This window comes from Rousettus aegyptiacus, unplaced genomic scaffold, assembly GCF_014176215.1.
Source record: "Rousettus aegyptiacus isolate mRouAeg1 unplaced genomic scaffold, mRouAeg1.p scaffold_m13_p_1, whole genome shotgun sequence".
Lineage (NCBI taxonomy): Eukaryota > Metazoa > Chordata > Mammalia > Chiroptera > Pteropodidae > Rousettus > Rousettus aegyptiacus.
The window spans coordinates 180,168,287-180,196,266 of NW_023416284.1; the positions used below are offsets into that span (position 1 = coordinate 180,168,287).

Genomic DNA, 27,980 nt, shown 5'->3' on the forward strand with positions numbered 1-27,980 from the left:
TTGTTGCAAACCGTTGGTTAATTCCCAGAGTTCTGAAAACGTTGATATTTTTAGAATTTTTGCCTGTGTTCTCATTGCTTTTATGGAGGAGCCTTACTCCACCATCCAGAAGTGCATCCTCCATAATATTAATTTCTGTGCTGTGCCATAATGATGTATTCGAGGATCTGCTGAGGATTCAATTTTGGCCCCAGACTGCTGTGCTTTTTGAATTATCTATTTTTCCTGACTTTTTTTCCTGCCTTTTCTCTTATAAATGTTAGCCTATGGGTCTTCTCATAGCAGTCCCTCACTCCTTGTTAATCTGTTACTTCTACTATGCTTTGGGGTTAATATTCAATAGCCACACTGGTTAGCAACATGCTAGAAGCGGGTTGGACTTCGTGACACTGTGACTGCCCAGAAGTCATTTTGGTTTCTTCTCCCCTATGTTCTAAAAATGAAGTTTCTAGATATCCGAATTTAGATTGAGTTGGTGATGTACAATCATGAGAGAGGACAGTCCCACAATATTCATTGCTAAATCAGATTCTATCCATAATAGTATACCTAATTCTGGGAAACAAGTTTTACAATGACATTGACCAAAAAGGAGTTTCAAGGTAACGGTAACCAGAATGGAGATTGCAGAAGTTCTGAAACTATGCTATATGAGGAATAATTGGGAAGAGTGGTGATATTTCATGGGGAGAAATAAAACTTGGGAAAAAAGAAAAACGTACTGGAGTCTAGGATAGTGCTAATATGGTAATAAATTTATTCTGTCTCCCTCCGCCATAATCATATTATGACTAAAAAGCATATGTTATATAATAGGACAGATTTTGACTGCGTATAAAAAAAATTCTAAGAATACGGACTGTACAACAATGTAATTGACTAAATATTTACCAGAGCCTTGGGCCTAGGGAGACAAAACTAAGACAGAATCCCTATTCTAGAGCAGCTCATAGAGTGAAAGCCGTGTCCTTAAGGAGTTAAATAAAGCCTGAATAAGCACCTGTTAAGGATCCGGCATTGGATGGAAGATTGAAGAATAAGACAGGTAGGGTCCATTCTAAAACTAACACTATTAGGGTCTGAGGTACAGGCTGGAGTCCACCGGCACCCTGACGGAGCTGGCAGGCGACTCTAGGAAAGATAAAACATTCAGTGCGAGTCTGGAGACCTCAAGGAGTGCAGCTAGTTCTGAGCTCTTTGTCTACCAAGGTCTCTTTATGGTCGTTACTTTTGAAGTTGGAGGCAAGTTAACTTAACTTTAGGGTTTTACTGACACCTGGTGGTAAACATGGATCTCAACAGAATGCATATAGTGATAAAATTTAATCATTTTGAACTCTATTTTCAAAAGGACTTAAAATTGTTTAAATTTATCTTTAAGATACCTTTTTCCTGACATTTCACACTTTTAAGTATCTTGATTGACTTCATTTACAAACAAGCCTATAATGCCATTATTGTATCTTTTAACTCATATACCTGTTATGCTATTTTCATGGTTTATAAAAAACAAAAAAAAATCTAAATTATCAATTTATTAAAGTTTAATTTGTAAGTTAATATCACTAAAATGCAAAGGTAAATACGACCTAATTCAAAGAATTACAGACATCAATCCAATACCACCAATATTTTTTAATGATAGTGACACCCTATTTGTAACATTCTTTTTCAGATCACTGACTATGAACAAGCTTGGAGGAAGTTTGTTCTGATTAGACCCAGGAATTATGGCTAAGAAACAATAGGTGCTATTTGGTCTATGGAGCAATTAAACTTACATTGGAGCCTCTTCACAATGTCTTTATCCTAAATAAATAAGTGAGGTACATGGCTATGGCTATTGAGTTATGTGTGTGTGTATATATATGCGTATATATACACATGTGTATGTATATTATATAGAGTATACAAACATACATATGTGTATTATATGTATTATATGTATGTATATATTATATGCATGTATACTCTTTATATATATTATACACACACACACACACAAGCACACATACATACTTTTTGTGATTCACCTATAAACAAAAGAGAAAAGCAGAATGTGTTACAATTTTCTATAGTAAGCAAAGCACACGAAAACTAAGATTATAGATAAAAAATTTAGCTGATGTGGTTAATGTGTTTTAACAACATGAGGAGGAAATGAAAGTTTCCTAGGATATAAGAAATCGGTACCATTAACATTTTGATATATGCAAAATGCCACTTCTCCCATCCCCATTATGACTTTTAAAGTAATTATAATCTCCAAATACTCTTTTCTTCTGCAAACCCTTCACTCTCCTTTTTAAAAAAAAAAAAAAAAAAAACCCACAAGACTGACAAGCCAGTTCCTTTTCCTAATTAAAAGGGCAAACCACCTCATCCATGGCGAAGACTGCATCCCTGCAGGTGAGGACGCGAGCCCAGGTGGTCTGGCTCTGGCGTCTGCTTTCAGTTACCACCCTGTGCTGCCCTGACGGACGTCTCGGGCCGACGCAAGTCAGAATGGCTTAGATGCCATGATGCCTGCACGAGAGGAAACCACTTCTACTTCTCTGTTTTAGCGATAAGGGAATTTATGCCAGAGATGATAATCTCTACACATTTATTACATATCGTCCATTGTGTTACTATTTAGCTTCTGTGAGCTTAGTGTTAACAGAAAGAAACAGAACTCATAAGAAGAGTCTTAGCAAATGTGAGCAAAGCCAATGCAAATTTGGAAGATTTTTATGCCTTTAACCCATATGTAAAATTGCTTGCAGTAATAAAAAAATCTAGGCATGGACCCTGAGCATAATGCCTGATGACATACCGTAAATCTTTCATGTGCTTGAAGAAATTCTTCATAAACTTTGAGAAGATTTAAAGTTTCGATTCACTACTTTTTTTCTTCAGATAACAGAAAACCTGTCTCTCTAGGTTTTTTCCCAGGGACGGCGCCCTGACCTCTCAGTTACTTCTGTTTCTCCCTGGGCGGCACAGGACGGCAGTTAGGCCGCACCGCCAGGTGCACCTGCGGCCTCCTGCATGTCGCCCGACACACAGCAGCTCCGTTAACGTTCTCTTGCTGACCGAACTAACGACTGATTAAGAATGAAAATCAAAATACTGTCACACATACCTCAGAAGGGGTGCTATGAGGTGTAAATGATATAGTATACATGGAGAAACAGTTTGAGAACCATATGATGCTATATAGTCACACAGTACAAGTCTTTTTTACAACTGGAGAAAGATATTCTTTCTCCATTGTTAAAATCTGGATATGTTTTTGCTACCTAACTTAACAAGAAATTAAGGTAAATGTGTTAATAACTCCAAGTTATTTCAAGTCACTACAGCTTACATACCTATAAATATTCTGAGAGAAATAGGCTACATCTACCTGAAGCTGCGGAGGACTTCAGTGATCGCTTAAAGTCAACATGACTTCAGAGATAAAATACCTATGATTTCCAATCATGCAGGTATACTCTCGAAACAAGTTCAGATTCAAAAGTTAAATGTGAATTCCTGTACTATAATACAGTTGCAACATGTAATATCTTACCATATTTTAAAAAGAGATTTATATGTACTAAAGTTGAAAGGTCTAAGATATACCGTTAAGAGAAAAATGCAAACAGTACATTTATATTGATACAAAGAAAAGTCAACCCATATCTTTCTACATGTTCAAGTATATATGTATATAAATATCTTCAAAAAGGCCTAAAAGGTACACCCCTGATTAATAGCAGTGCTTACCTCTGAGGAAGGGCGTGGGTTTGCACAGGTGAGTAGGAATTTTAGCTTTATTTGCCTGAAACTTTTTAACAGCAGGAATGTGAAATACTAGATGAGAGCATATTAGTGACTCACAGAACCCTTTGGGCCTTATTTGAATATTGGAGGTGGAAGGGGTAACTCTCTGGTTCATTTTATACAAATAAGGGTGTATTTTTGGTCCTTAAAGGAGGCACCACAGCTTTCAGTACCATGACATCTGGGCGTTCTTGCACAGAGTAAGTTACAGTTTTCCTATACAGAAGAAAAGCTCAGTGGCTGGTGGTTCTGATATCTAACATTAAATATCAGACTTTGAAAAAAAAAAAGAAACTAACCCACACATTAGAAAGATAAAGGAAAAACACATTTGTTAGTTGTATGTGGTGATAATGGGAAGCTTGTAATTAAGCATAATTCTCATTAGAGTTACAATACAGCTTCTAGATATTCCACTATTAAATAAACGGAGTATTTAAGTTTCACTTTTTATTAGTTTTATTATTTTAACAAATTTGATTTGCTCAGTCCATCAGACAAAAAGACATGTTGACGAGATCCAGCATAATTCCTGTGGCCTGAGGGGACTCAGGCACCACTGCCTGACCGCAACGCTGGCTGCCGCTCGGCTTCGGGGCTCCCAAGCTCTCCTCTACTGTGACAGTTCTTCCCTCCCTAAGGATTTCCTCACTTCTCCAGACACCGCTTCTTCTTCTTCTTCCACGAGCTCCCTTTCCTGGGATGACGTTATCTCGGTGTACCTGCCTTCGGGGAGTGTTCTCGGCAGGGAGTCTCTGTCCGGCCTCTGTGACTGCGATGTGCTCTGGTCCTGGGACTCGGGACCCGCCAGCGAGCCTCTCGCCGCCTCGGCGCCGCCCAGCCCGGCCTCGAGCTGCACCGACTGCTGTTTGTCCTCCTTCCGCTCGTACATCGTCAGCCTCCTGTCGACCACCTCGCGAATCAACACTGAAAAGTTACGCGTACAGAGATCGCCGTGACTCCTCGTGCTTCAGCAGTTACAGTGCTGACTTACAGATGAGCATCGAACGTTCGTCTCTTCCCTACATCTTAACCTTTTACATGAAGTCAGCCGCTTAACACTCAGTGACCTGAGTATGAATTACATTCGATGCTGGTTTTAACGAGATGTCATTTATAAAGTAATGAAAGAAGATAGTAATTGTAACCAAATTGTAGAACCAAAAATAATAATGAGGGCAAAAATTTGTGCCTCTGTTAATATATTTGATATACCGGAAAATCAAAAACGAAAAAGATAAAATTAACATCTTTCTTCTATTTATTCTTTCTACTGAAAATTTTTAGAGCTGACTTTTAAGTAAAATAAAATAACTTACTGTCAAGCACTATTCTTCCCACCATGCTGTGTTCCATGGTTTTCTCGACTTCATTCATTAGCCATGGAAGGAATCCTATCTCAATATCTATAATAAAAAAAAAAATTAATTTTCATCATTAGGTAATTTTTATGAATCATTAGGAAGAATCTGCTTTCACCCTAACGTAACAGTTTCATCAACCTCGTTTTCTTAATACGAGATGTTAAACAGACTCATACGGTGCGACTCTGGCCGTATCCTCTCTGTATGTTCTGGTCCATTTCCTTTCTATTGCACTAGAAATAATAGTATTTTCAAAACCATGAGGGCTTCCTTGGAGCCAAAGCCCTCAGAGCTGACTGTACAGGTGCAGTCTGGGAGGGCTCATGCAGGTGGGCTTGAGGTGGGGATGCGGATCTGGAGCAGGACCGTCACAGAGATGCAACGCCTGGAAAGAGGGTGCCCCGACTCGAGGGCATGTGAGCACAAGGCCATTCGGAAACGGGTCAGAAACCAAGTGCTTCCATTAGCGATAAAAATGAAAATCCATACTACTGTGTAAGCTTTTTAAAAATATGGTCCATTACAATATACATTGTTAATGTTCCACAATGGCTTTTTTGGAGGGTAGGCATCTAATTTTTATTTTTCAATGGGGTGACAATAGTGAGACAGACTATTTATTATATTCACTATTATAAATGATTTTAAGCCAGGCATGAATCTCGTTTACAAGATTTTAAACAATCCATAACTGACTTTTTCAGAAATTAATGAGAGGAAAGAAGTTTGCTGGCCTCTGTGACTCAAACAGCCAAGAAGGCGGCGGGGGAGAGCGCTGGGCCCGGGGTCGGAGTTCCGGTCTGCTGGAGGCCTGACCACCGCCCTCGACCGAGCGCTCGGGAAGTAATCTGCCCTCTCCACCCCCCAGGGTTACTGGGAGGGTCAAACGGTATCACGTACGAAAAACACTATATAAATTACAAAGCATAACACAGATGTAAACTAGTCATGTGTCTGTAATTTGACCTCTATGTACTGAATTGAATATGTAATCAGTGAAAATCAACGTTACTAACATCTGCCCCAGATACCGCGAGCCATTTGAAATAGGACCTGCACACAGAGCACCGCGGATTTCGGTACTGCGGGCCGAGGCAGGAGGGTGGCGGCGGGGACGTGGCACTCAGGGGACGCGGACGGACGGCTCCCAGGTCTGGGTTCTGTCAGGGCAGGGAGCATGTCTCCTCTTTCTTAAACCTCCAACGCTGAGCACAGCACCGGGCTAGTGTATTAATACGACCCTGAGAGCTGCCCCCAAGAGGTTTGTGATTAGAATAGGAAATCGGCAGAGAAAAAGGTAACAACAACTTACACTCACGTAGTGCTTTACTACTTACAAAAGTTTCTCGCTATATTATGACATTTAACTCCTAAATAGTCCTCATTTCACATGCAAGGAAACTGAAGGTCATAGAGCTAGTTAATGATGAAACTGACATGAATTCCATATTTCTTTCTACTATCCAATGCTGCTTCTCCATAAAGACAAACTAACATCCGAAAATCAGGATCTTTATAAGACACTTACTAGTAATAGCGTGTACTTAAAACTATAATTGACTTCCTTTGCTTCAGAGATAGAAAGATTTCAATTCGAAATAAAAACGGGCATGAGATCAATTTGAGCTGTTAAGAGGATGCTTATTGTTAATCGAATACCAGTTAATGGAATAAAAACCTCCACAAACCTCTTTCGATGGGGTCGAAAAAGTAGCCTCCGTCCCTGAGGCTGTCGAAAACGGAAGGGAGCAGGTCGGCCAGGTACCGCTGCGCGAAGGCGCGGGCGGCGATTTTCTGCGAAGTCTCGTTGTGCTTGTGTATCACGTCCCACTGCTGCTGCTTCCGGCGCTCCTGCCGGAGAAAGCCCGGGCCCGCGGGCACTTAGCCGGCACGGCCCCCACCTGGACCGAAGCCGGTGGGCTCCTGCCGGAGAAAGCCCGGGCCCGCGGGCACTTAGCCGGCACGGCCCCCACCCGGACCGAAGCCGGTGGGCGGGAGGACGTCGACCGACGGTCGTATCAAACACCGACAGCGAGGTGTTTACTAAAGGTTCCTATTTTTCATCAAGATTTTACAGAATTTCAACAGCTAGTAAGTACTGAACTCAGAAAAGAGATGGAGGGTTAAGGTAAAATGGAGTTCCTGATACATTTTCAAATAAAACAATTTCAAAATATACATGTTTGACCATATGGATGATATCAAAGGATTATAATAGTTATATTTTTACTTAGTATCATAAAGCATTATTGATATGAAAATTAAAGCTTAGACATTTTCAGCATAGAACGTGAGCCAATGAACTGTCTCACTGGTAATAATTCTCTGAATCTATAAAGTTTTGAAAATTATAAAACCTCTCTTTTTCTTTGTTGCTTCTTGCTGTATACCACATATCTATAAAGCTAATGAAATGTCTTCTCTACTCCCATGTAGAAGTAGTAATACATTTTCTAATTAGTCTAGTTTCAACGTTTAAGCAAATATAAATCTAGATGACTTGTATTCTTCATTTTTTTCATGTTTCCTTACAGTAAATAAACTAATAAATAAGTATTCTTTGATAAAGATTTCACTGATTGGTTCAAGGAAACTAATTTTGTCAGTGTTCATTTTATATTTGTAAACAGTCTTGCATTTAATTTATACCATCTTTATCATAACATAAGCCTTATACTCTTTATACAGTTAATTACCCATTTAAAGGAAAACTAAAAGTCCATTTGACCAGGTAATGAGTAGACTATCCCAATAACTAAGCCTTTCTGCGGCGTGAGCTGGACTCTCGGGAAATCATTTTAACTCTGTCAGGCACTCAGGTAGTCCTTTACAATTTGTCATTTCAGTGTACAGCTTAGGATGACAGTTAATGCCAGGCCCAGAAAGACCCCTAAGGACTGCTGAGCTTCGTGTTTCCTAACTGGACGTTACTAGCATATTTTAAAAACTGGATTCTAAAACTTTCCTTATTAAAGGTTTTCAAAACCTATAATTTAAAAAAGATTCTACAAGAACCTAAGTGGTTCTAGAGAGTCCCGAAGGGTACAGGGTGGGGCCTGGCCACTCAGACCTGGGATTCTATCCAGATCCTCTGCTTCTTCTCCCACATCCCTCTGACATACTCTGCTTTTTCTTTCCACCTTTTCTGCCACGGACTCATGGCAAATCGAAGTATTTCTTTCACTGGGGCTCTTGATCTTTAAGAGTGCCTTTCGGTGGGGACATACGCAATTGAAATCATTTCACTTAGGAACGTCTGGGAACTCAATTTAGGAACGCTTATGTATGCTGGGATTTCAAAAATGCAACTCAGCTAATGAAAGATCCATGATCAGTAGAACAGGAGAGACCTGAACAACAGATCATATAGGTCACTAACATATTTCCAAAGATCTTTAACTCTGTGACATGTCACGTGTAACTTTGAATGTGACCTGCTAAATAGCCAGACGATCTAAGAAGGAAAAGTAGAATCCCATACCTTTTCCTCTCGGTGTCGTCTCTCCTGCTCTTCGAGTCTCTGAATTTCAGCAAGTTCGGCATTGCGTAGCTCCTCGTACGCATACTGACTGGCCCGTAGGTTGGCCAGCTCTTCCTCTTCCATTACTTCCAGAAGAGCTTGCTCAATGGTCTTTCCCACCAAAACTTCTAACATTGGTTTAACTTCAAGATCAAAGTCAAAGAGCTTAAACACACAAAACAAAGCTAGTTTCAAATTTTGATCATGAACTAAATTCTTAATGAAAAAATATCCAGAACAGTAGCAATAACGAGATACTGTATAGTGAGTGTCTTGTGTGTGCCAGACACTGTGCTGGGACCTTACTTATTTATGCTGTTTCTAATACTCAAGAGCCCTGCAAGGCACACAGACTAGCACTTTGTTTACAGGCAAAAACTGATTAAGTCAAAGTTATAAACAGATCTGTGCAGTCATAGAAATGAACCCTGACACTCAATTTTAAGATCAAACTCTGAAATTCAGGGAAAAAATATCCTTGTCTTTCTTATTCTCTGCCCTTTCTGCTCAATTTTTACTGGTTGTTTTTAATAACGGTTTGAAAAACTAAGGACACCGTGGTGATCCATCCATCTCTAGGACTTGGAGGCAAATATATCCTTCTATGTAGCTTGTGAAGACTAATTTTATTTCCTGATTTCAGTGATAATTTAAGTTCCTTCAAGTCTTAAACCTCATTTAAATCTTTATGTATATAAGCACTGCCTTCTCCTTTTCAATTTCATAAACTGGTCAATTTATACATTCCACATTGATATGAAAATGTAATTATTTTAGAACTTTTAAAACATAGATTATCTTCATAAAAGTTATGTAATCTATAAGCAACTAATAGAATCTTTTATGCCAGAGATTACTTTTCCTTATTTGATACGAACCTACTTATATTCATACATGAAGCAAGAATGCAGGCATATAAAAATCAAATGTGTAAATATTCTAAAAACATTTCTAATGATTTTTATTTCTGAAGGGTAAAGAGGGGAAATCATAAACATTATTGAGTACTTCGGGATAGAACTATTAGAGATAAATTTGGAAAGAAGTCCAGTAAGTAGCATCTTCCTGTTGTGTAGTGGTTTGTACTCATATTAAGCTTTTAATGAAACCTAACTAAATTTACCTATTTATAATGAAGATAGAGGGAAGTCCAAATAATGTACTATACCTCTCCTTCTAGTATTTGGGTGGCCACATCTTTGCCAGTTTTGGCAGGAATAAAGAGTGGTGTTGTTGGTCTGTCCAAAAATGCATCTGTTTGGCATTCCATATCAACTTCTATTATGCGATCAGCAATTTCTTCAAGGTATAATTCTAAGAGAACACCACATACATTGAGTTTGAAATTCTGGTCTATTTCAAGCATATATGTGTATCTGAAACTTCAGCTCCTATAGAATTAAATGGATTAGAAAATAAGTCTTAGAAAGTGCTCGATTCACATATTGTACTAAGCATTTTTATATTTTTGGAAGATCATTGAGTAAGTCAGGCTAAAATATTGCACATCAAGAAAGCACTGAGCTTTGTATCTGAAAATGAAACTAATTACTCTCTTCTATAATTGAGTCCTAAGACAGTAAATGTATAAAAATTTGAAAATTCTTGGATACTTTTTAAAATTATGCACCATGTCACTATGTTACTTGATGCTCCTTCTAGCCTACAGATTATATGCAGATATAGACAAATGAATTTCACCTTTGGGAAAATTTATATGAGATAAGCACGGTGTGGTGTTATGCAAAGGCCATGAGAACTGGAGTCAGATGTTGAACACGGGACCTACCAAATTACATCCTCTTTAGGCCTCAGTTTCTTTATCTGTGAAGGGATCATAATTATCTGTCACTGGGAGTCTTTGTGATAATAACGGAGATACATAGGTAAAGGACCTGGTATAGTCTCTGAGATACAGGAAATACTCAAAAAAGGTGGCTATTGTTGTATCAGTTAATATTCTGAAGGGATAAATAAATATTAAAATCTAGTTCTCACAGAATTACAACTGTATTGGCTAATCATAGACATACTCATTCTAGACTTGGCCTCAAGGTGGGGAAAAAAGTGTGGAATGGTTCCGCTCCTCTCGCTTTTACCACCCGGAAATAACTCTGATGAATCTACTCACCATCTTGGCAGGGTGCAAGGTGAGTCTTCAGCAGTTACATCGGTCCAAGGAAAACACCAAGTATGGTCTGACTATCAGGACTTTGTCAACAACACAGCTAGACCCACTAGGTCCCGGTAAGCCTCTCGAGCTGGGAATAGCTAGAAAAGTAGGAAAAGCCTGGCACTGGCCTGGGAGAGCCTCGGTGGCCCGGGGGACTATGCAAAGTGAAAGGACTAAAGGAGAGAAGGAGGAGGCCGCAGCGAGGGGGGATGAGGGCTCCGTCTGAATGGGTTTACTCCTCTCGAAAGACAAATAAAATGCCAAAATAGAACTACATTACTCTCTTCTATAAGCCCGACATAATTCAGGTTGGGCTATTAAAAAAAAAGTGAGAAATAATCCTAGTTTGAGAAAAAAAATATGTGAAAAGAGCTCAGAGAGAATTAATCTGGTCATAAAATTCTTTTTAAAGAATAATCCTGTCTCACACTTTTGGGTATATCTAATACAATAATAATCCATAGTCCATGAATTGTTTTAATGAATGGACAGACTTCTCCTACCAAGTGACTGGGCAAGTACTGGATAGCAGAAAAGATAATAAATAACATAAAGGCCAAGTGAAAAAAGAGCTGACTTAGAAAACTGAGCACAGCAAGGAGCCACGAAGCCGACGGCACGGCACACACCTGTCTGCACATCCACGTGCTTTCTGCCTTCCACAGGTTCTGGCGTTCGTGGTCTGAGCTGCTCTCGGTTGCGTTTTCTGGCCAGAGCCCTCTTCTGAGCCTGCTGTTGTCGCTGGATCTCTATACTATCAGGCTGCCCAGGCTAAAAGCGACAGAAAAATGCATCTAAAGTTTAGACACCATTTCTCAAAGCACATAAAACTCCACAAGTGATTCCTGGATAGTATATAAGCACCTGTCATTGGGTTTCCCAATTATCAGCAACCTGATTACTAAAATTTTATTTGAACTATGCCGGGTAATTACGAAGGTGTCGGACAAAGCATAAAACTTTAAAGCATGACTGGTAACTAGAATAAAAGGGTGCAGAATCTTATCTCATAAACTGTTTTTCCTCATTCAAGTATTTTTATCATGAATTCCTCTCATGTCTAGTAATCTAGTATTCTGATATAATCTTCAGTTATAATAAATTTTAATATGTAAAGAAATTGAAAAGCGCCAAGATTTTTTTAAAATCTAAATTTCATTAGGACAGAATTTCCTTCAAAATATATTAGCTCAAAGAAAACATCCTCAGTCTAAAGAAAGCCTGTCCAAATACACGAAACAACAGCTAAGGGATTAAAAATATAATAATTCACAGTAGTTTGGTATTATCTGGAGGTCCTTGACTTCGTATCTATTATCTCATTTTGAAATCCCTCTCTAGTTAACCTGTCTTATCTCAAGGCAAATATGAAAACAGTGGGAAAATATGAAGGTACTTTAATATTTAAAATCAGAATTCTATGAACATTTTACCTGAAATTACAATATAATAACTTTAAAGTTAAAAAAACACACATCCCTAACACGATGGCTATCGTCGTTTAAGTGCACAGTTTTTTTGAATTTGCAATGACACCACGTGTTTTATGCTATTTTTCTAATGCAGCGCTATTTATCATAAACTTGCCCCATGTTTGTATTACGTAGTGGAAAGAAAAGCATTAACTCAGAAGCACAAATTCCAGTTCTTCAACTTATTGATTACTAGGATTAGTAAAGCCTGGACTAATAACCTAAGTTTTCAGATATTCAGTTTTATCATCCGTACAACGGGAATATTAATAACATTTATCTACGGTTTTGGTTTTAAGGAACAAATCAAATGATAAAGTAACAAGCCCAACAGAATACCTGACGTAGACTAGCTCTTCCCATCTATAGTTATCATTTTCTTTTATTATAAAATAACCACATTACCCTCTCCCCCCAAAGCACCTATAATTCCTTTTTTCTAATACGATTACGAATATCATTTTGAAATCATTTAGTGAAGATTTTTTTCCCCTTGTGTATATATTCTACATTTTTATAAACACCAACGGTGATTTATTTCCATTTTCTTAATGGAACGGAATTACGGCCGTGCACTAGAACGTGCCGGTCCACAGCGGACTGCAGGTATGATGGCGGTCCCGCAGGTTATAACGGGGCCGGCGAGCCCCCGTCAGCCAGCGATGCTGCGGCCGTCGCACTCCTCACGTGTTTGTGGTGATGCTGGTGTACACACCTACCGCACTGCTAGTCATGTGAAAGTGTGGCACACGCACTCATGTACAGTACATGATACCCAATGATGATAATAAACGACTGTTACTGGTTTGTCTACCGCATTGTGCTTTTTTTTTTTTTTATCATTATTTCTACTTACAAAAAAATGTTTGTTTTAAAACAGTATGCCATGTTCTGCTGGCATTAGCCTTATCCATCTCTTATTTAGCGTCTCTTGATCGCATCATTTTCTCTTGTGCTTGATTTAATCTCGTGTTGTTTTGTATGGTAACGTACTGCACAGGCTTGGAGCCCAGGAGCAGTAGGCTATACCATACAGCGTAGGTGTGTAGTAGGCTGAACATCCAGGTGTGTGCACCTCTATGATGTTCGCACAACAACGAAACTGCCTAATGATGCACTTTGCAGAACGTACTCCTGTTGTTAAGCAGAGCGTGACTGTACAGATGTCAGCTCCTGAAAGATTTAGGGTACCGTAAATGCAACCAGTTCATTTTAGAAACATATTGCCCAACTTAACTGTTTCAGGGTTAATTAAAAAAAAATTTTGTTTTAAAGTTTTATTTAGAAATAATTCACAGGAGGTTGAAAAATAGTAGATAAGAGTCTTGTGTACCCTTTATCCAGTTTTTTCCAATGGTGATATTTTATATAATTGTAGTATAACATCAAAATCAGAATATTAACACAGATAATTAACATGGTTTTCACATTTTTTATATGCACTGGTTTGTGTTTGTGTCTATGTATAAGGTACTATGTGATTTTGTCCCCCCAAAAGCTTTGTATAACCACCACCACAGTTAAGATAGAGGCCTGTTTCACGACCACAAAGGGGCTCCTTTGGGAATTCCTTTATACTTCTCCCAAGTGCCACCTTCATCCCTGTCCCCTGGCAACCACTAATTTGCTCCCTATCTCTACAGTTTTTGTCTTTTGAGAATGTTACATACAAGGAATCAAACAGCATGTAACCTTTTGAGATTGGCTTTTTTTTTTTTTTTTTCCACTAAGCAAAATCCCCTGGATATCCACCCAGTTGTTAAGTGTATTGGTAGTTGTTCTTTTGTTACTGAGTAGTCTTTGATTGTATGAATGTATCAGGTTTGTTTAACCATTCACTTATTGAAAGACACCTAGGAGGTGTTTTCAGTTTGAGCTATTATGAATAAAGCTGCTACAAATGTTCATTCATGTACAGGTTTATGTAAATATAAGTTCTCATTCCCTGGGATAAACGTCTAAGAGTGCAATTGTGGAGTCAAATGGTAAGCGCTTGTTAGTTTTAATACGCAGCTACTGAACAAATTTTCCAGAGTGGATATGCCATTTTACGTTACCATCAGCAATGTGTGAGAGTTCCAGATGCTCCACATCCTCACAAGCCCTTGTTATTATCACTATTTAAAAATTTTAGCTTTTGTAACAGGCTTATAATTATGGTTTTAATTTGTATTTCCATAATGACTAACAATGTTGATATATTTTTAATGTGTTTATTTGCCACCCATATCTCTTCTTTGTTGAAATACGTGCTCATCTTTGAACCATTTTCTAACTGGATTATTATTTTTTTTTTACTTTTGAGTTTTGAGAGTTCTTAATATATTCCAAATATAAGACCTTTGCTGGATATGTGGTTTGCAAATATTTTCTTCCAGTTTGTAGCTTGTCTTTTCACTCTAAGAATTTTTCATATCAGTTTTTAATTTTGATACAGTCCAATTAATTATGTTCTCCCCCCCTTCTGGATTGTGGATTGGGTGTCTTATCTACAAACTCTCTGCTTAGGCCTAGATTCTGAAGGCTGTTTTCCCCTAAAAGTTTATAGCTTTGTACTTCATATTTAAATCCGTGATCCATTTGAATTAATTTGTGTATATAGTATAAGGCTTAGGTTATGGTTCACTCACTCATTCATTCATTCATTCATTCATTTATTGATTGATTGGTCTATAGATGTTCAATTGCTCCAGCACCATTTGTTGAAAGGCTGTATTTCCTCTATTGAACTGCTTTTGTCCCTTTGTCAAATATTAGTTGGGTGTACTTGTGCCGGTATATTTCTGAGTTCTCTACTGTGTTCCATTGTTCCACCAATACCACCCTGTTTTGATATAATTACAAATATTATATACGGTAAGTCTTAACATAGGGTTGAGTGATTATTTGTTCTTTTTCAAAATAGTTTAAACTATTTTAGTTCCTTTATCTTTTCATATGAATTTTAGAATAAGCTTGTCTAGATCTACATAAATCTTGCTGGAATTTTGACAGGAATTGTGTTATAGATCAATTTGGGGAGAATTAACATCTTTACTGTGGTGAGTCTTTCAATCTATGCATATGGTATGTCTACTTCTTTAGATCATCTTTCTTTCAACAGTATTCTGTGATTTTTATCTTATAGATCCTATTGTTAGATTTATGCCTAACTCTTCCAGGTTTCTGGATTGTAAATGATACTATGTGTTAAATTTTGTTTTCCTTACGTTCCTTTCCAGTACCCAGAAATATGACTGGTTTTTGTGTGTTGATCTTGTATCCTGCATTGTTGCTCGACCCGATTACTAGTTCTAGGTCTTTCTGTAGATTGCATGGATTTTCTATGTAGACGATCATGTCATCCTCACTTAGGGACAGTGCTACTTCTTCCTTTCTGATATGGGTCTAGCACTGGCTAGAACTTCCAGTACTATGCTGAGTAAGAGTGGTGAGACTGGACAGCCTTGCCTTGTTCTAGTCTAACCGGGAAAGCATTCATCCTTTCACCATTAAGTATAATATTAGCTGTAGGTATTTTGTGAATGCTCTTCATCAAGTTGAGGAGATCACCCTCAATTCTTAATCTGTTGTGCTTATCATGAAGGAGTGTTAAATTCCGTTAAACACTTTTTCTGCATCAATGAATATGGTCGTGGGATTTTCTTCTTTAACCTGTTGATATGGCAGAGTACATTGATTTGCAAATGCTGTATTTTGCTGTCTTATTTATTTACTTATTTTTTTCATTTTCTAGTAATCCATCTTTATTTAATTTTATTAGCATTCTAGTCTGCAACAAGTCAGAAATTAAAAGACAGACAGACAGACACGGGTCTTTCACCCCACCTAGTGAAAAGCTCTGTGTTAAGCTCTTCGAACTCTACTCACCAGCGGCACTGTCTGCAGAGCGTAAGTGTTGCCTCGGACCACCCTCCTGTCGTACATGATGTTTCCGTACGGCATCGGTTCTTCCGCTCTGTAAGACAGCACGTTCTAAGTAAGTGCTGGAACGGCCTGTTGGTATCAGTGGAGTCGATTCACTTTTAATAAGACTTGACTAAGGTGAAAAAGTATTTTAAGAAAATAGATCTTTGTTTTAGCACAGTCCATAAAATAAGAAGACAAATGGCTATTATTTTGGGGTGCTTATTGTATGCTGGGCCCCTCACATGTTATTTTATTTATCGCTTACAACAAGCTTCAAGTTGAGAACTATAATGCCCATTTGATGGAGAGGAAGTAAACTAGAAGAGGAATCTGCCCAAGGTCACCTAGCTAGTGAGGGGGGAGAGCTGGATTTAGGCTGTAAAATGTTAGACTACTTAACATTAAAAATGGCCCAACTGAAATGGGGCCCACCCTAAAGAACTGGCAAAAGTTTGATTCAAGGATAAAAAGTTACATTAATAGAATCAGGCTCAATAAAATACGTTAAATTTTCCATTGTTCTTTAACCTCAAAGATCTGTTAAAATTATATTGTTTTAAATATTAATAAAATTTTAATTTGGGGCATCACAGTGATCAATAATGAAGAACACACAGTTGAGATTTTCATTCAACTTCTTTAAATGATTTCCTATTTATGGTTGTGAAACCAAGTAGCGAAGACTACCAGTAACAGTATTCTATCAGAAATGATTCTCAGGGGGCCAGCAGGTAGCTGATTTATCGTGTATTGAAACCACTACTGGATAACCTAACTTCGTATTACTTAGAGCCCAGGCGGCTTGGCGGCTCCTCTTACTCGACCTCTGGGCAAGTGTTCCGCTCAGCCGGCGGCTCATTCACTGCAGCCTTCTCCTCCCTAAGCCTCTGTGACATAACTGTATTCTTTTGTTTGTTTTTCTCCGACTTCTCCGACTGCTCTTTCTCAGCCTGTGTTTGCTGCCTCCTCCTGTATGGGAGGATTTTCTCAGGGCTCAGTCTTCTCTTGTCCTTAGCTGACCTCATCCATTCTTAAGGCTTCACTTATGATCCGAAAACTCTGAATTTTATATATTTTTAGCTCAGAACTCTCCTCTGGGCTTCAGGCATGTATATCCAATTGATATACTCATTGACATCTCACTAAGATGTCTGAAAGGCAACCTCAAAATTGAACTAATTATTATTCTCTCACTCAACTTGTTACTTCTTTAGTGTTCCCTATTTCATTAAATGGTGCCACTAACCACACACGTGGCTTATTCTAGAAGGCTTGGAGTCAGTCATGATTCTTTCCTCTTCCCAACTCCCTACATCCAGCAAGTCCTATTGAGTTTACCCCCCAAATCTTTCTCACACCTATCCATTGCTCATTGTCCCCGCTATCTTTTACCTGGACCACTGCAAAAGTCTCTTAACCATCTGGAACAAAATTTCCCTCTCAATCTATTCTACACATTGTAACCAGTGATCTGTTAGAATGAAAAAATCCAAACAGGCTTACTTGATTAAAGCCTCACAGTACTAACCATGAGGAAAAACTTTGATTTAGTTTTCATGCTATCAAAAGCTAAAAAACAAAACAAAAACAAAAACAAAAAAACACCTATTGCTGGTGAGGATGTGGGAAAAGGATATGTTTAAACATTCCTGGAGACATGCATTATTCCATCTGTTCATATTAAAAATATACATGATCTAACAATCTCACTCTGGGAATCTGACTCATAAAGAGTCCAGTACATAAAATTGTTTACTGAAACCTCCTTTTTCGTGGTAGAAATCTGAAGCAAAATGAGTATCTATTGACAGTGGAAAATTTTTAATATCATATCGTATATTCATACCAGGGGCTATAATGCTATTAAAAATTATTGAAGGAATTTCCACAAGAATTAAGTGAGAAAAGGAAGATGCTCAGAATTGTGTATATGTTATGGTTGCTATGAAGCAGACAAAGCTCTTGTGTGTATCAGTGTGCATATTTTATACATTTGTACATGTACCGGTGAGAGTGGAGAAAGTACAGAAGCATTCGCGCAAGATCACTAACATGGTTTACCTTGAGGGCAGGGGAGGAAGAGCAGGTTTGCCAGAAAAGGGGCTGGGGCGCTAAGAATGCACCTGAGCACAAATGATAGGTAATAAAAAAGGATATATAGATATTTATATAAAATTGAATATGTATGTGTATGTATACATAAAATTAGGAAAAAAATTAGAGCTTGTAATGCAGAGAAGAAAAGCTCATTTTTATGGAATTGTATTTATTTGGAACTAAATCTTCTATATAAATATATATATATGTTCATATATATGTGTGTACAAACGAGGAGGGGTAGAATAATGATATAAGATTGTTAAATTTGTTTAGAGAGGGAAAGGGGAGTGTGGTGGGAAGGAGGTAATTAACATTGCCTTTATTCATCCTTATTTTTTACTTTTCATTTGCTTCAAGCACATATTACTTTTGTAAATTGAAAATCACCAATAAGGATAATTTCAAACTGAAAAATCAAATACACACACATATGCCCCACTCCTTCCAATGGCTTGAATCATTGGATTAGTTCAATATAAACAAAGTCCTGCATCTTGCTTATCAATTAACTCAGTTTTCTTATTTGCATAGTGGAGTCATAAAACCAACTTAACAGCACTGTGGACTAAGAAAGAAAATGTATGTAAATACCCCTGGTTAGGTGCTTGGCACATACTGGCCAACAATAAACGTTAGTTGACTCAAACTTTGTGAAATAAGCCGGTTCCCTGTACGTGTTATCAATCATGCCAGCAACTTAATATCCCTAAAAAGTTAACTATGGGAGGCCACCCATGGCCCTTCTTGCTTTAGTCCTCCACACCACGAAAGCGTTCTTCGGGAAGAAAGTGTATTTCGGCAGTGTGTAGAGAAGAGAAGGCAGCGTAGGCAGGTTTTACCAGGGGGGAGGGACCACGCGATGGGTGGGGGACAGGTGGGGACCATACAGGGACTGGGTGGCTCACTCACGGCTGTATCACGCCGTCTCGGTAACGGCGGCGCTGGCAGGGCAGGGCCCGGGGCCGGCTGGTGTAGGTGTAGGTGCCCATGGTCCAAGAGGCGCGGTCAGTTAACCTGGAGGCCACGTCCGGGGTCGAACCACTTCGCTTTTGATGGAGCTTGGCCTCCAAGCAGGTGGGCGCTAAGGCGTCGTGGGAGTCGGAGAGGTTTACGTGGTGCCAAGGGCAGGGATTACGGGACGCGAGGAGAGACGGGAAGAGCGGAGGCGGACGCGACGGAAAGTTGCCAGGGCAGGAGGTGGGCGCTACGCTCGACTGGCTCGGGGAAGCGCAGAGCTCGCCGGCGGCGCCAGCTCTGGTTGCCCAGCAACCGCGACTTCCGCCCGGGCTCCCGGCCTCGGAGCTGCGGCGGGCGGGCTTCGCGAGGGCGCCTGCGCGCCGGCGCACTTCCGGCCCTTGGCTCCGCCCCCCCGCGCCTCCGGGGCGGATGTTGCCGGGCGTTGGGAGCTCCCCGGCCGGGTTGCGGGGCATGGCGGCCTGGGGGGTGGCCTCGGGGCGTCCCGGCAGCGGTCTTCGGCCCCACTTCGGCTTGTGGCTTTCGGGGCTGGTGTTGGCGCCATTACCCCAGGCTCCCGCTCGTTGGAGGGTCTCCCCGGCTGGTCTGCCCGGCCGCGTCGGCACCCCGGGTTGCGCACGGACCGCGGTGGCACGCGTGTGGCAGCCGGGCCCCCAGCTCTGTTACGTGCCGGGCCCGGCCAGGGCTGCCGCCCCCCGCAGCCTTGCCACCCCCGTTTTTTCCGCTTACCGCTCTGTCGCTGGCACCTCGGGGCCGTCGGTCCACGGAGCGGCAAGGGCGGCCCCGCAGACAATGTTGGGAACGGGGTGGGAGCTTCGTTGAGTCTCTTGGCCCCTTGTACCTACATCTGTCAGGCCTCGGGCTCTGAAGAATTATGGACCACGGGGTGGGTCTGCGCTTAGAACGCAGAGGCTTTGGTTTTCGTGTTAGCAGTGTTAAAAACATTGCAGAGTGCCTGTTCCTGGGTGACCAGTTAGTTGCATTTATTCCTAAAGCTTAGCCATAGGCTGCCTGGATTTGAATCCAGGTTCTACAGTGTCCTATCTCCATAACTTCCCACAGGTTAATGGTTTAATGCTACATCTTCCCCATCTGAAATGGGGACGCTAGAATTTATCTCTTAGAGTTCGTCATCAGAATGAAAAGCGTTAATAAATGTGAAATGCTTAGAACTGTCTGGTAAAAAACAAAACAAAAAAAACCCCAGTATATTAAGATCTAGATCCCTCCGGTGCTCTGAAGCTTATGGTCTAGAGATTGTAGGCGTTGTATAAATAACACAACATAAAAGCGTGTATGGTAAATGCTAGAGGTAACAAGACTACATGAAGATTTTTAGGTCCGATCCCTTAATTTTGAGGTAATTTATGAAAGGGCTAGAGGAGAAAGTGACATTTAATTTGTGTGATAGTATTTTGGTGAGGATATTGGGGGAAGCACATTCGGAATGGCTTGATCAAAGGCTCAGAAACCCAAGGTGGACTTGGAGAACTCAAAGCGAGTAAAATATATATGTACGATGATTATAGAAGTTAAGGAGAATAATGAAGCGGGGAAGAATGCTAGGAAGCGTCAGAGGTGGTGGTGGAGGGGGTGGGGAACGTAGAAATTGTAGCTTGGTCAGGAAAGGCTTCGCTGAAAAGGGGACATTTGAAGAAAGACATGAAGGAGGTGAAGCAATGAAATGACTAACATTTCAAGAAGCAGTCCCTGCAAAGTTCTAAGGCGTGTTCAAGGATAAGCATGAGGACGGTAGGTAGGGTGATGGAGCAGAGTGAGCGAAGAGGAGAGCGTTAGGAGATGATGTCAGAGTTAATTGAATTCAGATGCTTTTGTCTTGTAGGTTAGTGTAAGGACTTTAACTCTGCGATTAAAAACTTTGAAGGGTTTTGAGTCAAAGCTTGACATTCGATTTTTCAAAAAAGCATTTCTGTTCTAGTTGCTAGGTTGAGAATAGACTGAATTGGGGCACAGGCAGAAGCAGAGATACTAAAAAGAAGGCTTACCTGGTAAGCCAGGCTGAGAGAGTGGCCTGGCTCAGGGACCCCGAGGGGGATGGGTGAGAAGTGGTCAGAGAGATCCAGATCTGTTTTGAAGGTAGAAACAGATAGATTAGAAGTGGGGCACCAGAGAAAGAAAGGAGTCAAAGATCCCTAAGATTTCCAGTTAAATGTTGGATATTGTGTAGAGAAAAAAAAAATTGCAGAGAGGCTCTGGCTGGTGTTATCTTTCTTCAGAGGATTCGATTTTATTCTGGTTGGCAGGTAGAGTAGAAGCATGGACAGGTCACCCATAGCAGTAGGAGAAAGGAAGGATAGATACATGACCACAGATACAGGTAGATTGATTATAATTTTAAAATTTCTTGATACTTAATGGATGTTTCTAATACAACGGGCACTATGCCAAGCACTTTACATACATGATTTCATTCAATTTTTACACTGACCCTGTGAGGTAGGTTCTCAAATTGTTTCTATTTAACTTATAAGGAAACGGAAGCTTAAAGTAGCTACTGTAACTTACAAAAGTCTTACAGCAAATAAGTGACAGACAGAACCAGTTCTAGAACAGGTCCGATTCTAGGACCTGTGCGCTAAAGTATCAACTTTTGGAGCTCGTCGTCTTCCCACCCCTAAGCCTATTCTGCCACGTTTCTCTCGCTCTCGCTCTCGCTCACCCATCCTCCGTATCTCACATAATCACCAAGTCCTGCCCAGTTTACCTCCTAAATCTCTCTTGATTCTGCATCCTCCTCTTTGCATGCTTTCTATTCTTACCAGCCTTGACCTGATCCAGAGAGCCTAAGTTGGATCTTCTTTGCAACTACAGAATTGTCTAACCGAAATGCCGCTCTGACCATGCTCCTTCCCTCCTCAAATAGTTCTGTAACCACTTTGCCCTATGAGTTCAAGCTTCGTAAACACACTATAACCCCTTCACTATCTGGTGGCTTGCCTGTGTTTCCAGTCTCTAATCTTGTTAGTTTCTCCTTTAACTTTTTTTCTCCCCACCAAAGCTGAATCCCTACAGTTTCACATAGAAAAACTATCATGTTTTCTACCTCCATATCTATGATTTATGCTTTTCCCTTCTTCTGCTGGCTGATTTTCTGCTCCTCCTTTAAGCCACAGCTCCCACTGTCAAATTCACAGATGGCATCCGTGTGTTTCTCCAGCAACACATTTCCAGTGCCTCTAACTTGGGCTCATGTAGTCCTTGACTGTACTTCCATCTCTAATTTACCACGTGGCACTTAACAATGACTTGTTAACAAGTTTACCTCCACGACTAAGCCATGAGGTCCTTGAGCATAGGGATTTTGCACTATTCATGTTTGTAGCCCTACCACATAGCTTAATCTTTGGCTGGAATAGTTTGTTGACTGAACGAGTGAGTGAATGAATGAATAGCACAAGTGTACATTTTATCGAAGGAAAAGAAGAGGGAGCATCTTTTCCTTTTAGACTGTGAAAAAAGTGAGCCAATGGCTGTGATTTCTGAAGTATGTCTAAACATAAGTAAGAGAATGCAAGAGAGAACTTAACGACAGTTCTTCATTTAACAAACACCAACCACCTTCGTTGGATCAGGTGCTTTAGTAAAGACTACAAAGGAAGCTTTTGTTGTAAGTGAAGGAAGGCAGATAACAGGCAACTAAGTCAAAAAAGAAAGAAAATTTCAGGGAACGATAAAGGCAGATGAAAACAAAGGGTGGGTATTATGACAGGGAGTGTTTGGGCGACTGCTTTTGATCAGGTTGTAGAAAAGGCCTGAGGAGTCATCTTTGGCCTGAGACCTGTGTGACATAAGAAGGAACCTTTCCACAGCAGCTTCTGGGGGAGGGCGGCACAGGCGGAGGGGAGCAGCTAGTGCACGGTCCCGGAGGTGGGAGCTGGGCTGTCACCTTGAAGCAACAGGAGGAAGGCCACTCTGGCTAGGACCTGGAGAGCAAGGGCTTGAGTGGTTGAAAGTGGGCTCGTAGGGGTAGCTGGGAGTCAATTCGTGCAGGGCCTCGTGGGGTTTTGGGGAGACCTTCTGGGTGTTAAGGTGGAACGATACGATCCAAGTTATCTTTTATGAAGATCACCGATCGCTGGGTGAGGAATAGATTGTGAAGAGTAACACCGGTCAGGAAGGCACCACGGCTGAGAGAGGGCGTGGCTTGAGGCGGGGTGACAGCAGGGGAAATGTAGAGAAGGGGCGCGTTTGGCATACTTTGGAGAACGAATCTAGGTAACTTACTGATTAGTTGGAGGAGAAAGAATAGAGGTTAAAGGATGACCACTAAGCTGTTGTCTCGAGCAACATGACGTACGTGATAACCGTGTCATTTACTGAGATTCGGTCGGTTTGGCGAAAGGAGTGGGAAGTCGGGAGACCTGTTTCAGGTGTGTAAATCTGAGATGCTGTTGGACATCAGATGGATGTGTCGGGTCGGCAGGTTAGGGATGTGAGTCGAGTCCAATGGAAAGGTCAGGGCGAGAGGTATAAACCTGGTACTCAGGAGCGTTTAGAGGGCTTTACAGACTTTAAAGGCAGAAGGGAACCAGTTCGTCTTGCTGAAACCGAGGGTTTCGGGAGCAGTGGGGTCAACCCGGTCAGATGAGATTCAGTAAGATGAGGGCTGCGAAGTGACCCTGGGTTTGGCAACAAGGATGCTATCTGTGAATTTGACAGTGGGAGCAGTTGATGCGAGGTGGTGGGGACCGAAGCCCAAGTGGAATGATTCTAGGAGAGATCTGTTGGAAGAGGCGGCGTCCGCTCCTCCCAGAAGCTGTGCTGGGGTCTCGGCTACTTTGAGCAAGTCCCACCTGAAAATGGGCGGTCTTAGTGCGTGAATTAATAAGTCGTGGCCACAAGGTGTCACTAGTTCTTTATTGGCTTTTAGTGAGTAAAAGAATTGCAGCATAAGTATAGCTTGCATTAAGGAAGTACTATTTTTAAAAAATCGCATTGACAGAATACACCCATGAAAGGCAATGATTTACACGGTGGAGAGGTCTGCTTTGCAGAGCCAGTCTCTCTAGGACATTCGACATGCCAGTAGGTGCGAGGGGACTAGAACTGGCAGACCAGGGGTGTGGATCTGGAGTCAGGGGGTTGGAGCTGAAGTCCGGGTTTGCACTTACTAGCTCTGTGACCTCAGGCAAAATTTAAATGAGTTGTTGTCTTACTGAGAAAGAGAACATATTTTTGTTGTTTTTAAAAATAACAGTAGCTAGCTAGCTGCTTGACCCATCTCACCCAATTATTTTTACATATCAAAAGAGATAATGTACATGATAGTGTTTAGGAAATTGTGACATGATATGTAAATACAAGATTTAAAACAATTTTTATAAAAAGTATTATGCCCAGGCTCAGGGCGGGGGACACGGGGGTGGGGGGGTGGGGGGGTGGGGGGGTGGGCCGGGTGCACGGCAGACGTCAGGCTGTGGGGAGCGGAGTGGGGGGCCGGGGCCTCGCCAGGATCTCAGGGGCAGCAGTTGCCCCCCGCCCCCCGCCCCCCCCCCCGCTCCCACGCACGTGGCCCGGAGAGCGCCGGAAGGGGGTTGGGGGGCCGCCCAGCCTGCCTCAGTCCTGAACTCCAACGTGGAGAACTTGCCCCTACCCCACCCCCATTATCAGCCTGATATGCAAGGAAGTGGCAGTGCCGACTCCGGACCTGCCCGATGGCATCGAGGTCTTTCAACCTGCAGGTCACCATAGAGGGCCCGAGGGGACCCTATACCCCTATACGCAGGAGGCCTGTCCCGTATGAAACTCCTGCTGGGGAAGGACTTTCCCGCCCGCACCCTCCCCCCCCCCTCCCCACTACGGGCGACTTCCTGACCGAGATCATGCACCCGAATGCGGGCGCCAACGCGCTCGGGAGGGACGCGGCGGCCGAGCTGGGCGTCGGCACGTGCTGCTGACCGCCAAGTGCCCGCTGATGCACCCGGACCGCGAGCCTGCCCTCGACGAGGAGGCCGGCCACCTGCTCCTGCAGGACCTCGAGGAGGATGTGGCCGCCGCCACCGACCCGGTGGCCTTGGGGGCCCAGGAGGGGCTGAGGGGCCCGTGGCCAGAAAGCGTGCAGGTGAGCGTGACAAGAAGCTGGCGGTCAAGAAGACGGACAAGAAACCGCCCCCCTGCCCCTGCCCCGCCAGACCCTCCGCTGTCTCTACGTCATTTAAGTTATTTATGGCTGCGGTGGCGGAGGGCGTGGGGCACTGGGGCGTGGATTCATTTTTCTTAATGAAGTTGGAAAAGCAAAAAAATACATATATTTATGCCCAATAAAGTAGATATTTAACAGGTGTACTGGCGGTCCCTCAGTTGCAAATGGTAGAAACCCAATTTGAACTTGCTTAGTAAGAAGGGAGTGTTTTGAAGTTTATCGGGGTAGCTCATGTGACCTCAGGAATGGCAGCAGTGCCGGGACAGGGGCCAGGTGGGGTGCGGGGTGCTCAGGCATCCCTGGAGGCGGGGATTTGAACGGCGCCAACGTGGGCACCTCCCGTTGGGCTTTGCTTCCCTCTGAGAACTCTTCTCTTTGGCTCCCACTTGCTTCCTCTGCCTCATTGGGACGTTTTTCCGTTCTGAAGGTTGTAGGACATCCACAGGACAACTTCCTACAGGTTGAGAAGGTGAGAAGCCAGAGCTAGAGAAGAAATGCTGTGGAATTACCTTGATTTGGGTGAGGAAAATGTTTATTTGGAATTTATAAAAGCTCTTTTCAATAAGTACTAACCTTCAAATTGAAAAAAGAATAATGAAACCCAACGTTCTGAAATACTCTAATATCTTTGGGTCTGCCGGCCTTTATTTTTAAAAGTTAGACATCATTGCATTACTATTTTTCTTCAATGAATTGACATTGTTATGGGTTAAAATAGATGTGCCTAATTTAAAGAAACCAAAGCTGTTAAAAATTAAAATTTACCATAAAACAGGTAGGTACAATTTTTTTACAAAAGAAATCTTCATTTAAAATGGCTCGCAATGGTATTTTAACAGGAATCTGATCTGGAATACATGTTAATTTTAAACCTATTTTACAAAACTTCGGGAAGGTATATATCGCGATATTACAAGGTGCACATACTAGTTATATATATATTTAACTTAAACCCCCAACAAATATGCTAATTGCTCTTAACAAAAGTCTTCAATAGAAGCATTACAAAATGTTTTTTTTTCTGCATACGTGTCAATTGATCACAAGTCACTTTAGTTACCTGTGAGATTTTATCTGAATATACACTACTTCTCCTGACCTGAGTTCCCATAGCAAGAAGCAAGGGCAAGTTTTTATAAACTTTCTCAGACTGAGCGAAAGGACCCTCTTCCCAGTCCCGAGGTCGTGCTGCGGTCCAGGAGCTGGAGATGCTGGCGGTTCAGTGCCTGCCGGCGGGGACGCATCTGGGCATCCGGGAAGCAGAGACCGTTGCCTCGGGGCGGAGGGGCTGGCGCCCCCCCCCCGCCCCCTCCATGCAGCTTCCCGGATGTGTCCGTGCGCTGCCGCGCTGGTAGACCTGTGCTTCGTCGTCGGCTATTTGTGACCACCCCTAAGTATTCGGTCTCTTCAGCATGGAGCTAATGTAGTATATAGGGTGCAACTGGGACTTCTAAAGTGCGGCAGGGGTGCCCCCAATTACCTAATAGTGTCCCCATCGCTGAGACTTGTTAGACGGCAGGGCTGGGGCTCCTGCATCAAAGTGGCGTTGGCGGAAGTGGGTGTTATTTCCCAAGTTCCAACTACGCACCCACCCACGGCGGCGGGGCGGGGTGTGTCCCCTGTCCAGAAGAGCACAGTAGATATAGGCGAGGAGGAGGGGACAGGAGTTGTGCGTCGCAGCCCGTGTTTTAGCTTGAGAAGTAGATTCAAGTGCTCACGTGAAGACAGGGCGTGAGGCCAGCGGCCATCGTGAGGCCGCGTGTGTTGGCAAACACCGGGTCTGGATCTATGGCTCTCGTTGGAGGCAAAGCGTGAGGAGGAAGAGCAGAGGGAGAGTGCGGGAAAAACATGAGGTCTGTGGCAGGAGAAGGAGCACGCCTCGGGTCAGGAGAAGACAGATCTCGAGAAGTGAGACCGGCCTCCCCCAAAACACACAGCGCTGAAAGCCACAAGGAGAAGAACTCTTGAGGGTAAAAAAGACAATTAGATGTGATGGAAAGGGAGTAATGTTACAGGCAAGAATACTTTTTGAGTGTCAAGAATTGTGTGAGGGGCTGAGAATGTAACGATGAATAAAATTACCATCGGGCTTTCCCGCACCGGTCCAGTGGGGTAGCCAGACAGGGGCGGGGGAGGTGGGCACTTAAAATCCAGCGTGATATGTGTGATAACAGGGCGGGACCCCTAACTCAACGCCAGGGAGTGATGGCGGGCTTCCCGCTCACGTGAAAGGATGCTGAAACTCAGCTCACATGGGATTGTAGACGTTTGCTAGACACAGTGAGGGGGGTAAATGTTCCAGGGAGAGGAACGCCGCGTGTGAAGCCCTCGAGGTGAGGGGATGCCTACAGTTTTGAGGACCGTAGAGCTCAGTGTGTCTGAATCAGAGTATGAGGCAGGGAATATCAAGAAATAAGCCATTAAAAGGACGGTAAAGATGTGATCCTAGAGAATGTCAAGTCAGTGATTTCGAGACCCATTTTGGGAAATGTTCCCA

The 27,980-nt window shown here is 42.1% G+C and overlaps 1 protein-coding gene and 1 pseudogene across 1 annotated transcript; one reads left to right on the top strand and one right to left on the bottom strand.

Moving 5' to 3' along the window:
• Positions 1-2,312: 2,312 nt before the first annotated feature.
• RSPH3 (radial spoke head 3) lies at positions 2,313-19,558 on the bottom strand. The gene is made up of 8 exons (XM_036223330.1): positions 19,255-19,558; positions 16,207-16,294; positions 11,494-11,635; positions 9,860-10,005; positions 8,653-8,856; positions 6,860-7,022; positions 5,127-5,213; positions 2,313-4,734 (listed from the first exon to the last, which is right to left on the bottom strand). Exons 1-8 carry the CDS (start codon positions 19,332-19,334, stop codon positions 4,421-4,423), a joined length of 1,224 nt encoding a protein of 407 aa, XP_036079223.1. The 5' UTR covers positions 19,335-19,558; the 3' UTR covers positions 2,313-4,420.
• A 4,071-nt stretch (positions 19,559-23,629) lies between these two features.
• LOC107514723 lies at positions 23,630-26,867 on the top strand (annotated as a pseudogene).
• Positions 26,868-27,980: the final 1,113 nt, after the last annotated feature.

Bases quoted from the DNA above. Each gene is read 5' to 3' on its own strand.
- RSPH3 (XM_036223330.1), bottom strand. From the start codon at position 19,334: ATGGGCACCTACACCTACACCAGCCGGCCCCGGGCCCTGCCCTGCCAG. The intron at 7,023-8,652 runs GTATGGGATTCT...TTTCTCCGGCAG, and splicing joins GACGACACCGAGAGGAAAAG to GAGCGCCGGAAGCAGCAGCA. The intron at 4,735-5,126 runs GTAAGTTATTTT...GTAACTTTTCAG, and splicing joins GGGAAGAATAGTGCTTGACA to TGTTGATTCGCGAGGTGGTC.